This window comes from Narcine bancroftii, chromosome 1 (assembly GCF_036971445.1).
Source record: "Narcine bancroftii isolate sNarBan1 chromosome 1, sNarBan1.hap1, whole genome shotgun sequence".
Classification (NCBI taxonomy): domain Eukaryota; kingdom Metazoa; phylum Chordata; class Chondrichthyes; order Torpediniformes; family Narcinidae; genus Narcine; species Narcine bancroftii.
This window is the reverse complement of record NC_091469.1, coordinates 381,540,222-381,554,864: the sequence shown is the minus strand read 5'-3', so window position 1 is coordinate 381,554,864 and position 14,643 is coordinate 381,540,222. Positions and strand designations below refer to the sequence as shown.

At 37.7% G+C, this 14,643-nt stretch overlaps 1 protein-coding gene across 5 annotated transcripts in view; it reads left to right on the top strand.

The window, feature by feature from the left end:
- eci2 (enoyl-CoA delta isomerase 2) overlaps positions 1-14,643 on the top strand; it is a 90,990-nt gene that overhangs the window by 59,686 nt on the left and 16,661 nt on the right. For all 5 annotated transcript variants that reach the window (XM_069913502.1, XM_069913503.1, XM_069913499.1 and 2 more), the window contains one exon: positions 8,368-8,437. In XM_069913502.1, the coding sequence (XP_069769603.1) occupies positions 8,368-8,437 (70 nt within the window). The remainder of the gene's footprint in view (positions 1-8,367; positions 8,438-14,643) is intronic.

Here is a 14,643-nt window from a genome sequence, read left to right as displayed (position 1 = left end):
GACGTGGTCAACAAGACCAACAGACGGCATTTCCTGGTGGACACCAGAGAAGAGTTGAGCGTGCTTACCCCAACCACCCTGAATCCCGCACGTGAGCACGAGGTCTGATCCTGTGGACAGCGAACTGCACCGACATAAAGACCTTCGGTGCACGGACCATTCAGGTTCACCTTGGGCGAGACAAATACCGCTGGAAGTTCCTGCTGCCCACCATGAGAACTGCGCTCCTGGGAGCCGATTTCCTCCGAGCGCACAGCCTGCTGGTCGACCTGAAGGGCAAGAGACTCATGCATTCCTGTACCTTCCTGACCCTCCGACTCGAGCCGTCCAACGCACACAGCCTGGGGATAGCCACCATCTGCAAGCCCAGGAATGAGTACTCCCGCATCCTAGGCGAGTTCCCCGCAATTCTACAGCCACAATTCACTGTCACCGTGCCCAGCACGGCATTCACCACCACATCGCCACACATGGCCCCCCCCCCCACTCCTCACCAAGGCCAGATGACTGCCGCCGTAGAAGCTGCAGCTCATGAAAGAGGAGTTCTCCCGCCTCCAGGAACTCTGCATAGTCCACAGGTTGGACAGTCCCTGGACCTCTCCCCTGCACATGGTCCCAAAGGCCTCTGGGGGTTGCACCTGTGTGGGGACTACCTCAGGCTCAACGACACAACCACGCCTGACCAGTACCCCATCCCCTACGTACAGGACTTTACGGCCAACTCACACGGAGCCAAAGTTTTCTCTAAGGTCGACTTGGTGAGAGGCTACTAACAAATCCCCGTACACCTGGATGATATTGGCAAAACTGCTATCATTGATCTTTTTGAATTCCTGCAGATGCTCTTTGGCCTGAAGAACGCAGCCCAAACCGTCAGGCGGCTCATGGATTCAGTGAGTGGAGACCTGGACTTCATGTTCATCGCCAGTCGCGCTCAAAATGAGCACAACACCCATCTCCGCAAACTGTTTGCCCGCCTGGCTGAATTCGGCTTCACCGTCAACGTAGCCAAATGTCAGTTCAGGAAGGAGTCGCTACAGTTTCTGAGCCATACTATCACCGCAGATGGGGCAGCACCGTCACAGGACCAGGTCAAGGCCATACAGCAAAGACACTCGAGTGATCGAAAGAGGCTGAGACAGCCTTTGCACAGACCAGGCCGCCCTCACCCTACTGTCCCACCCATGGCCTGACGCTCACACAGCACTCTCGGTGGACACATCTGCCACGGCCATCGGGGGCGTCCTCGAGCAAGAAGTCAATGGGCAATGGCACCCACTGGCGTTCTTCAGCCGGCACCTCCGACCACTCGAGCTGAAGTATAGGGTATTCGACAGGGAGCTCCTGGCCTTGTACCTCTCTATCAGGCACTTCCGCTACTTCCTGGAGGACAGACTGTTCACCACTTTCACAGACCACAAGCCGCTCATTCAGATCCTCACCATAACTAAGGATCTTTGGTCGGCGCGCCAGCAGTGACACCTTTCCTACATCTCGGAGTTGACCACTGACATCCAACACCGAGCAGGTAAGGACAACATCATTGCCGACGCGCTTTCCAGACCTACCATCCACAACTTATCCCCCGGCCTGAACTATACCCAATTAGCTCAGGCCCAGAGAGAGGACGAAGAGACGCAGGCCTTCTAAACTGCCATCACCGGCCTGCGCCTCGAGGACCTGAAGCTGCCGGGCAGCCACAACACAGTCCTGTGCGCTGTCTCAACCAGCTCGCCGTGACCGCAGTGGAGGCAGGAGGCCTTCCAGATGATTCACTACCTGGCCCACCCCTCAGTCAAGATATTGTTACACAAGATATTGTTACACATGGTGGCAGAACGTTTCATCTGGCACGGATTTTTTAAAAAGTGGCCCAGATGGTGAGGAACTGCATGCATTGCCAAACCTCCAAAGTCCAGCACCATGTCAGAGCCCCCATTCAACATTTCGACCCGCCAGCAAGGAGGTTTGACCATATCCACACCCGCAACCTCCTGATTGTGGTCAACCGGATGACGAGTTAGCTGGAAGCCATCCCCATCAGGGACACCTCTGCCGAGTTCTGCGCCAGAGCCCTGCTCGCTACCTGGGTTGCCCAGTTTGGCGTTCCAGCCCACATGACCAGCGACAGGGTGCCCAGTTCACCTCCGCCCTCTGGGCACAACTGGCAAACTGCTTGGGAATCAAGCTCCACCACACCATGGCTTATCATCCCCAGGTGAATAGACTCGCAAAGTGCTTCCATCAGCACCTCAAGGCGGCTCACATGGCACAGCTAAAAGGAACCAACTGGACAGACACACTGCCGTGGGTTCCATCAACAGATAAAACCATGAAGACACTATAAATAATAAAGCAGCTAAATTTACATTGAACTCAACGCACGATATGAAGATAATTGATATATGGAGAAAACAACACCCCAAAGAAACAGACTATTCATATTATTGAAACAGATGTAAAACCTATTCTAGGATTGACATGTTCCTGTTGTCGGCTCAGATTCAAGGGAGATTTTGAAAGACCAAATATAAGGCAAGACTTTTATCAGACCACTCACCCTTGTTATTGACAATTGCTTTAGAGAATATTCTGGTGAAAACATGTAGATGGAGGATAAACTATATATTGTTAAAAAGGCAAGACTTTCAGGAATACATAGAACAACAAAGCAAAATATATTTTGAGACAAATACAAATTCGGTAACAAACAAATTTATATTATGGGATGCAATGAAGACCTTCATTAGGGGACAAATAATTAGTTATGCAATCAAGATTTTAAAAAAGAATATGATCGGGAAAAAGAGATAGTAACTATAGAAAAATATTAACGAGAAGCAAAGATATGGAGAAAAAGAGAGAATTGACAGAGTAAAAATTAAAATATGAAATATTGCAAACATTATGAAAATAAAGCAAAGATATTATGAATTAGGAGAGAAAACCCACAAAATATTGGCTTGGCAACTAAAAACAGAACAAGCAACAAGAACTATCATTGCGACAAAGAAGGAGGATAAATAGATCTCATATAATCCATTAGAGATTAATGGAAATTTTTTTTTAAATTTAAGCAATTGTATCAAACTGAAAATACAGGGAAGAATGACAAAATAGATAAATTTTTCATCAAGCATTTTTATCAAAAATAGATGAATTTTTATCTTCCAATTACAATTGGAAGATCAAAATAAATTACTAAAACCCCTGACAATTATAGAAATACACGATGCACTAATGACATTACCAAATAATAAAGAGCCAGGTGAAGATGGATTCCCTACAGAGTTTAATAAGATATTCAATAATCTATTAATTCCACCCCTCTTAGAGGTATTGAAACAGGTGGAAGAGACCCAGAATTTTCCTGACTCATGTAAAACGGCAAGAATTCCAGTAATTCCAAAAGCGGAAAAAGATCCACTGTTACCAGCTTCATATAGACCAATATCTTTGCTAAATAGATTATAAATTAATAACAAGATTACTAGAGAATAGACTGTGTACCAAAATTAGTGACACTAGATCCTACAGGATTTGTTAAAATTAGAATGATGTCTGTAAATTTATTAATTGAATCCATACAGCACGAATAAGTAAAACACCAACTGTGGCAGTAACTTTAGATGCAGAGAAAGCTTTTGATAGGGTGGAATTGAATTATCTATTTAAAGTACAACAGAGCCAATAAAAAGGTAACTTACAATAAAGAATAAAAGTAAAAGAGGAAGAATTTTAAATTAGCTTGTTTGTGGATGATATTATAGTATATTTAACAGATCCAGATAAATCAATAAAAAGCTTATATCCAAAATTGAAAGAATATGGTGCGATATCAGAATACAAGGTTAATATTGATAAAAGTGAAGTGATGCCAATGAACAAAGTCGATTATACGAAATGTAATAAAGAATCCCTTTTTTTAATGGAAATCACAGGCCATATGCTACCTTGGTATCAGGATAGATAATAATTTAAATCATTTGTATAAATTAAATTACCAACAGTTAATTTAAAAAAAAAACAGGAAGATTTAGTGAAATGGAAAGATTTACCATTAGCTTTAATAGGGAGAGTAAATTGTATCAAAATTAATGTATTTCCACAACTACATTTGTTCCAAAAGCTACTGATTCCCTTGACGGGAATTTTTAATGAAACTAAATAAATTAATAAGAAAGTTTTTATGGAAGGGGGAAAAAATCAAGAGTGGCTTTGGAAAAATTAACATGGGTGTATAAAAAAGGAAGATGGCAACTACCAAATTTCAAAAACTATTACCAGGCAGCACAGTTAAGATATCTGTCAGATTTTTATCAGACGGGAGAAAAACTGGATTGGCTCAAGATAGAATTATATAAATTAGGAGCAAGGGTCCCTGAACATTTACTCTAGAAATGGGATGAGAAACTGATGCAACTCAACAATCTACCAATACTACATCATATACTAAAAATATGGAAGAGAATACATCTGGAGTGTAAGATGATAAATTATAAAATACCAAAAATGTTACTAATGCAAAAGCCATTAATTCTTTTTACAATAGACAATTTATTTTTTAAGGAATGGGCAAGAAAATTAATTAAAAGAATATAAGATTGCTTTTTGGGAAATAATTTATTAAAATTTGAACAGTTTTAAAAATAAATATGGAATATCAAATGGTACATTATTTTCATACTATCAGTTGAAAACTTATTTAAAAGAAAAGTTGGGAACTAATCTAAGATTACTTGAGAGTAGCTGCTATGAAGACTTAATTACAGACACAGTGATAGTAAAAAAAATGTTATAAATATGTACAGCAAATAGCAAAACAAGGAAAATGATAAGCAATATATAAACCCAAACAAGGTTGGGCAAAAGACAAATATATGAATAAAGAATGAAACATGGAAGAAACTACGCGCAGGGATCATGAGTGATACAATAAATACTCTGTTTTGTATGATACAATACAATTGGCTACATAGATTATATGTACATTTCCAAAGTTAAAAGAATGGAATCCAACAATATCGGACCTGTGCTTCTATTGTAAACAGGAAATTGGAATAGCATTACTTACAATTTGAAAATTTTTGGGAGGATTTAAACCTAATATTAAATAGAATTTCAAAAAAAAGGATACCAAAAGATCCAAAAATCTTCCTGTTAAACAACATAAAAGACAAAGAAATAGGCCTAAAATCAGACAGGGCTCAAAAAAGATTTATTACGATTGCACTTACAGCAGCGAAAAAGTGCATAATGATAATTTGGAAACAGAAGCAACCTTAAAAATACAACAATGTTACATAGAAATGTACAAATGTATTCCATTAGAAAAAAATTACCTACAATCTAAAAGATAAATATGCTTTATTTGAACAAATTTGGGAACCCTATATAGAGTATATTAGAAACCACCAATTTCAGACCTCCATCTCTTAAAGTGTTAAGACACAAGTACGAAAATATTTAAATATGAAATTTTGGATGACATGATTTTTTCTTTTTTATTTTGTGTTCTCTTGTTTATTTTTCTTCTCTCATTTCTTGCTTTTTGTTATAGGGGGTGGGAAGGGTGGGAGGAAGGTAGAAACATGAAAATGTCACTGTATATTTTACTGATGAATATTTGTATGTATTATTAACATGGTTCACGGTGAAGTATTACATAAAAAATTATTATTAAAAAATTAAAACAGTCTTTTGTTGCGGCCCGCGGCACCAAATACACAGGATGACGTCTGAATGTGGCAATCCTTCAAGGGCCATGCCAACTAAATCGGCTTTCTTCATGAGCTGCCAGCCACAAGGCGGGAAACAGAGTCCACCAGAGGGCCTATCCACAGCCGGCTAGATGGTGACATAATTTCCACCAGAAGCAGTGTAACTAGCAGGCTGATATAAGGCAGGGCGAACCATCAGTATTGACTGTACTCACCTCATGTCAGTGTCTTGCTTTCATGCTCTGCTGTAGCATGCGCTGCATTGGTGACCCTGACAGATCTAATGGCACTTTGGACCCAACAATAGAGAAACAAGCAACACCCCACGCAGTTTCACTGAAGCTGCCGACATTCTGGACTTCGCAGCTGCTGGTGTGGGTCGAGCAGGCCAAGGCCCTATTCCAGATTTGACAGATCACAGCCAACACCACAAGGTATTACTACGCGGTAAGCTTGTTCGACCAGGACACAGCCACCAGGGTCATTGATTTCCTCCGGTGACCTCCAGAGCAGGGCAAATGTATGGCTATCAAAGAGGTATTAATCCGCACTTTCAGGCTCTTGAAATGCAAGCGTGCAGCCCAACTGCTGCACATTAATGGTTTGGCGGACATTCCGCCCTCATGAATGACATGTTAGTGTTAACTGATAGCCACAAGCTTTGCCTGTTCTTTGAGAAGATCTTCCTGGATATCATTCTGACTGCTGCTCACCAAGGAGGACTTCAGTAACCCCCAGGAAGATCGCAGCTCGAGTGGATATCTTTTGGGGAGTGAAGAGAGACTCCAGCATCGTGGTAGACCAAATCGCAAGTCCTTGAGTACAGCCACAGGCGACCAGCAGCCCAATGGACACCCTGGTGAGCAGTACTGTTTCTATCATCAATGATGGGGTATGGAGGCCCGTCGATGCCGCCCTCTCTGTGCGTCTCAGAGAAACACCACGTTGGACTCCCTATCAGGGCGATAGTTCCTAGTCAATACTGGGGCTGAGCTCAGAGTTCTGCCGCCTTCAGCTTGCAACATCTGCAAAGGAGAACTACCTCCCCTTGTTCGCTGATGTGCCCTCACTCCCTCCCTTATCATTACCTCCTGCCTTTGGGTATGTTCTCCTTTCCCCTACCCCTTAAAAAAAAATTCATAAAGGAAGACAAACATGAAATATGAAAGTAGGCGTGCAAATAATATCAAAGAGGATATTCAAGTGTTTAAAGAGTAAAAGAAAGGTGAGAATAGATATGGGACCACCAGAAAATGACATTGGAGAATTAATTATGGGAGACAAGAAAATGGCAGAGAAGCTAAATGAGTATTTTGCATCACTCTTCACTGTGGAGGACATGAGCAGTATGCCAGATGTCCAAGAGTATCAGAAAAATGAAGTTAGTGCAGTTACTATTTCAATGGAGAAGGTGCTTGGAATGGTCTGATGGTAAACTAGCTCTCAGATTCCAAAAGAAGAAACTGTAGAGATTGTGGAAGCCTTGGTATTGATATTTCAGGAATCAATAGATTCTGGCATACTGGAAAATTGCAAATGTCATTCCACTATTCAAGAAGCTCGGGAGGTTGAAAGAAAATTATAGATTGGTTTGCCTGATGTCAGTTGTTGGAAAGATTCTGGAGTTGATCGTCAAGGATGAGGTTATGGAGTGCTTGGAGGCACATGACAAGATAGGCTAAAGTCAGCATGGATTTCGAGAGAAAATCTTGCTTGACAAACCTATTGGAATTCTGTGAAGAAGTGACAAGCAGGAAAGGTAAACACAAATGCTGGAGAAACTCAGCAGATCAAACAGTGCCTTTATGTTGCAATGGTGAAAATACATTACCAACATTTTGGGTGAGCCCTTCATCAAGTTGTGGAGGAACATGAGAGATGTCTTAGGATAAGTAAAGGAGATATAGTCGATATTATGTATTTGGATTTTCAGAAGGCCTTTGACAAGGTGCCATACATGGGTCTACTTACAAAGGATGATGCTGGGAATGAAAGGGGTATCATCTGAGGAACATTTGATGGCTCTTGGTCTGTATTGGAAATTTGGAGAATGTGGGGGGAATCTAATTGAAACAATTTGAATGTTGAAAGGTATGGTAGAAAGGTTGTTGCCACGAGTGATTGTGGAGGCAAAGTTATTAGGTATACTTGAAGGCAGAGATTGCTAGGTTTTTGATTAGCCAGGATATCAAAGGTTATGGGAAGAAGGTTAGTCAATGGGGCTGAGTGGGAAAATAGATGAGCTTATAGTTAAATGGCAAGGTAGACTTCATTAGCTGAATAGTCTATTTATGCTCCTATGTCTTTGCTTTTAAGAAGAGAAAGGAGTGCATTCAAGATTACATCACCAACTATCCTCAAAGTGACTTTTATGTAATGAAAACTCCTTTTATTATAGCAACAAGAACTGAATCAGACTGTGGCATTCCTTGAACAGTTTCCAAGTTGATTAAAGTTTTGTTTAAAAGTTGTAACACTTGCAATTATGTGCAAGTTTTTAAGGTCGAAGACACCATGGTGACAAAAAGTAAATAATGTATTTTACTGACTTGCGTCAAAAAGATCTTGGACAAATTGAATAACACATCAACCTGTTTCTTTCCAATATTTAAGAGGTCCTTGATGATGTAGTCTTTCTTTCATGTAGATGTATGAAGAAATCATGAAGGCACTTGAACAAGCTGCAAAGGATGATTCTGCCTTGACTGTATTCACAGGTTAGGTTCTTATTTAGTATCCTCTATCATATTTTCCTTGCTATTAAGCATGTTTATTTTAGGATATTTTGCACAAAAAGGTTTGCTAAATGTATTTGGACCACTGGTATAAAAATAAATAGGAGGAGGAAAGAAAGTCTTTATTTATTCATCTTTCAAAGTTATGGCTAACAAAGCACAGGCAGTATTCAAGTGGAAGAACTATTGTAGCCTATTTAGACACAGAAAGTTCTCACAAATAACAGTTTGATAGCAAGCAGATTATGCAGTGATGAGGGATTGGATGTGAATTTGGATCAAATGAAAATGTAGCATTTGAACCACTTTCTCATCCCCCTTACCACTCCTTACCCTTCCCTATCCCCCTACACCTCTCCCTACTCCACCTCCATCTCCCCTTCACTGCTCCCCTCTTCTCCCCAATCCCTTAACCCTCAGACCTCATCTCTCCTCCTCTCTTTCTGGTTACCTTCCCCCCCTAGACCTCTCCACCCCCCTTCCAAAACTCCCCCAACCATCCACCTCTACCCTCCGACCTCCCTAACTCTCCATCTTCCCCAACACTCACCACCACACCAATTCCAAATCTGACCCCTGCTTGGTCTTTACTATCCCTTCTGACCTTCCCCTCTCTGAGACAGAGCGCTCAGTACTCAGCAGAGGCTTTACCTTCATCACCCTCTGCCCACACCTTAATGAATTCCACACAAGCCACGATGCCAAACTCTTCTTCCATCGCCTCTGTCTCCAGGCCTACTTCTATGATCATGACTCTTCACCCAAGACTACTTCTTCCACTTTGACTTCTTCCTCCTCCTGGATACCTCATCCTGGCCAGCTGCCCGCTCTAAATATTTCCAACTGCCGCCGAGACATCAACCTTCTCAATTTCACCACCCCCCCCGCATTCAAATCTTACTTCCTCCAAATGCTCTGCCCTCTACTCTCTCTGTAGCAATCCCAACTTCACCATCAAACACGGACAAGGGTTGTGCTGTTGTGGTCTGGAACACTGACCTCTACCTTGCTGAGGCCAGACGACAGCTCTCAGACACATCCTCCTATCGACCCCTCCCATGGGACCTCACCACAGCTCATCAAGCCACTGTCTCCAACACCATCTCCAACCTCATTACCTATGGCCACCAACCTCGTTGTCTCCCATCCCTGAACTGCTCATTTCTACCTTCTACCCAAGATACACAAATCCAATCATTCAGGTATTTTATTTCAGAATTCCAGGTTCCAAAGATTTTTTTCCTACTTTGGTAGTAAATCCTATGAAATAAAAGATAAATTAACAGGGAATTATGTACAAGACAGCTATTAAAATGTGCAGAATGTCTATTACTTAAACATAGAATGAAGTCAAACAATTTGCATGAAAATTAATTGAGCTTGATAGATCTATTTTCCAGATGAAACAAATCAGAAACTTAGGAAATTTACACACAGCAAGCTCTCACTAATACAAATGTAGTGATGACCAGATAATCTCTTAATTCAATGCTAATTGTATTGACCAGGACACCAGAATTAATTCTGTTATTCCTATTCGAGATTGTGCCATATTTTGCTCCCCATGTCACAACGATTGGGGCTCCAGTTTAATCTCTTATCTAAAAGACAGTACCTCTGAGTGTTCCAAACTCCCTCAGTACTGCACTGGAGTGTCAGCCCAGAATTTATTTTTTGTCTGGAATGCAATACCAATTTGGAACCACTTCTTGGCTATAAAGGATAACTTTTTCATTAGCCTTAAGAAAAAGATTGATTCAACAATAAATGTTACCACCATTTATGTTTTCCTATACAATATTAATAGTCTATCTTAAAATTAGTCCAACCCTCCCCCCAAAATAAAGAGTGAAGAGTTAATAAAATTGACAATATTATATGGAAAAAAAAATACCCACTTACAAAAAAGAGATAAAACTTAACCTAAAAAAATTCTAACAACAAAAAAATTGTCAATACTAAAATATCACACTTAAACATATATTTAAATCAAACTTAAATGCATATAATTAGCAAATGGAGTCCACTTTAACTTATAAAAAGACATCTTATCCTGAATTGAAAAAGATATCCTTTCCATAGTCAAACAAAATTTCATTTCCAAATACCACTTATCTAAAGTTAGTATATTTCTATCTTTCCAAGTAAGTACTATACATTTCTTAGCCACAACTAAAGCTAAATAAATAAATGAAATCTGATAATCCTCTAAACCTAAATCAATTAATGATTGCATGTTCCCTAATAAAAATATATCGGGATCTAATACAAGATGGATGTTATATAAACTGTTAAAAACAGATTGAATACCTTTCCAAAACTGTTGCAATCGATCACAAAGCCAAACAGTATGCAAAAAAATATTGGCCATCTGATCACATCGAAAACAAGAATCCAACTTACTAAAACCAAATTTTTTTAATTTCTCTGACGTTAAATATAGCTGATGAATAAAATTATAATTAATCATCGCTAGTCTAGCATTAATTAATTTCCGAATACTATTCTGACAAATTTCCATCCAAGCTTCTTCAGCTATTTTATGTCCTAAATCTTTTTCCCATTTCAACTTATCTTTATCCCAGTCTTTTTTACTATCAATTTCTTGTAAAATACAATACAAATCAGATATATATCCCTTTTTTGGTATTGAAAGTACATATTCTTCAAAACTAGATTCAGGCAATAAAATCATATGTCGACCACATAACTGTTTTACAAAAGATCTTAATTGATAATATACAAATATAGAATTTGCACTAATACCATATTTCCTTTGTAATTCATCAAAGGAACAAAAACAACCCTCAGAAAAACAATCAGATAAATTTTTTATTCCCTTCTTTTCCCATTGTTTCAAAGTGGCATAGGAGACCGTAAAAGGAACAAGTTGATTATTATATAATGGCAATCTTCCAGAATATATATTTTTAAGTCCCAATTTTTTAAGTTTACTTGTCCATAAATTCAATAAATGTTTCAATATTGGCACATCATAAGTTCGTAATAAATTTTTATTCCATCGAAACAAAAACTCAAGAGGAAATTTTTCTAAAATAACCGCCATTTCTATCTTTACCCAACTAGGTGGGTCGTCCATATACATTAATGCACTAAAAAATTTGAATTGAGCTGCTTCGTAATAATGCTGAAAATTCGGTAATCTTAAACCTCCAAATTGAAAATCCCACATCAATTTTCTCATTGCTACTCTCGGAAATTTTCCCTTCCATAAGAATTCTCTAATCGTTTTATAGAAATCCTTAAAAAAACTTTTTTTTTAAATAAGGAATTGATTGAAACAAATATTGTATTCTAGGAAAAATATTCATTTTTATGGTATTAATCCTCCCTAGTAAACCCAAAGGTAGATCCCTGCACCTAATCAAATCTAATTTAATCCTTTTTATTAAAGGAAAATAATTAATTAAATACAACTCTTGAAATTCCGTATTAACATTAATTCCTAAATATTTAATTTGTGTAGTCCACTTCAAATTTGTAATATTTTTATATACTGAATAATCACCTTTACAAATTGGTAAAATTTCACTTTTAGTCCAATTTACTTTATAACCAGATAATTGGCCATAAATTTCTAAACATTCTTGAATTGCAGGTAAAGAAATATCCGGATCCACCAAATATAATAAAACATCATCAGCAAATAAATTAATCTTGTATTCCTCATTCAGAACTCTCATACCTTTAACATTTTCATTTTGACGTATTAATTGTGCTAAAGGTTCAATAACTATAGCAAATAAAGCAGGTGACAACGGACATCCTTGTCTAGTAGATCTTGTCAAACTAAAAGATTCTGAAATTTGGCCATTAACAGCAATTCTAGCCTTCGGGCTATTATATAAAGCCTTTATCAACCCAATAAATGAAGAACCAAAACAAAATTTCTCAAGTACTTTGAACAGAAACTTCCATTCCACTCTATCAAAAGCCTTTTCTGCATCCAATGAAACCACTATTGGATAATTCAACTGAAATTTAGATTTATTTATCAAGGTTATTAACCGTAAAATATTATCTGACGCATACCTGTTTTTTATAAATCCCGTTTGATCACCATGTATAATTTTAGGCAGATATTGAGCTAATCTATTAGCCATAATTTTAGCTACAATTTTATAATCTACATTTAACAACGAAATTGGTCTATAAGAAGAAACCTGTAAAGGGTCTTTATCTTTTTTTGGTATAACCGTAATGATTGCGTTAGAACAAGACTCAGGTAATTGAAAAGTATTGTAAGTTTGTTGTAATACATCCTTATAAATAGAAGATACATCAGCATAAAAAACTTTATAAAACTCTATAGAAAACCCATCTTCACCAGGTGCCTTTCCATTCGGCATGTCTCTTATTGCCCTATTTCATCTTCTGTAAAAGATTTATCTAACTCTTGTCTGTCTTCTTGATTCAATTGTGGCAAGTTAATATTTTCCAAGAAAGAATCTATTGCGTCTCCAGTTACATCTTTAAATTCCGAAGTATACAATTGTTTATAGAAATTACAAAATTCCTCATTAATCTCCTTTTGATTAAAAGTAATACCTGATTTCTTTCTAATCGCTGGTATAATCCTAGATAATTGTTCCTTTTTTAATTGCCATGACAAAACTTTATGAGCTTTCTCACCCCATTCATAAAACTTATGCTTAGTTCGATTCATTAAACATTCAAACCGATATGTTTGTAATTCATTATATTTAAATTTTAAATTAGTTAACTGATTCTTTAGCGTTTCGGTAGCACGTTTTTGAAATTCTTTTTCAGTAGCAGTTATCTTTTCCTCTAAGTCTTCAATCTCTTTAATTCTCTCCTTCTTTACTTAAGAGGCATAACTGATCATTTGGCCTCGCAAAAAAGCTTTCATTGCATCCCATAAAACAAAATGACTAGAAACAGAATTACAGTTAATGCCAATAAAAATTTCAATTTGCTGTTTTAAAAAACTAATAAATTCTGGTCTTTGCAATTGCATAGTATTAAATCTCCATTTTGAAGCTTTCTGAAGATCTTGTGAACTCAAATATTCTAATAATAATAGTGAATGATCCGAAACCAATCTAGCCTTATACTCCACAGATGTAACCCATCCTGCAAATGTGCTGATATTAAAAAATAATCAATTCTAGAAAAAGAATTATGTCGCGAGGAATAAAAAGAAAAATCTTTCTCTGTAGGATTAACTCTTCGCCAAATATCAATTAAATTCAAATCTGCCATCATATTAATCACTTGGATCGCCATCTTAGACTTCTTAATTACTCTTGGGTACTTATCCAATAAAGGCTCCAACACCACATCCAAATCTCCCCCAATCATCACATTAGAGTTCGATTGTCCAAGTAATAAAGACATATCCACAACAAAAGCTGTATTCTCAACATTAGGAGCATAAACATCAAGCAAAGTCCATGCCTCATTAAAGATTGTACAATTTAATTTTAATAATCTTCCACCATTTTTCTCTTCATTCTGTAACTGAAATGGTAGATTCTTATGTACCAAAATTGCCACACCTTTTGCCTTAGAATTAAACGAAGAATAAAAAACTTGCCCAACCCATTCACGTTTGAGTTTCAAATGTTCCTTATCTGTTAAATGAGTTTCCTGTAAAAAAGCAACATCAACTTTTAATTTTTTAAAATAAGCAAGTACTTTCTTATGCTTAATAGGATTATTTAAACCCTGAACATTAAGAGAAGCAAACTTCAATTTAGACATTTCTTACACTCAATAAAACACAACAACAAGAAACAAACAAAAAAAGAAAAAAAAAGAGAGAAAAAAAAAGAAACCCCCCAAAAATAGAAAAAAAACCCTTAATTCCCCTTTGAAATTACAACCAAAAACTAAAAAAAATTTAAAAAAGTTATATATTAAAAAAATTAATTATTTAAAAAAGATTATTAAAAAAAAAGCTTCACTCCCTAACCCAAAAATTAAAAAGAAAAAAAAAACAGGGTGGGCACCAATTTCCAGAAGTCATCAGCTGCGTGTGAGTTATCTCACAGCCAATATTTTGGGGGTGTTACCGCATTAGGCGGTTTAAACAGGAGGAGGTAATTGTGACCTCCGACCTTTTTAATTATTAAACTTAACTTTTATTTCCATATGCAGTGAGGATACAAACAAAATACTTAAATCACATAACAGATCTATACAGC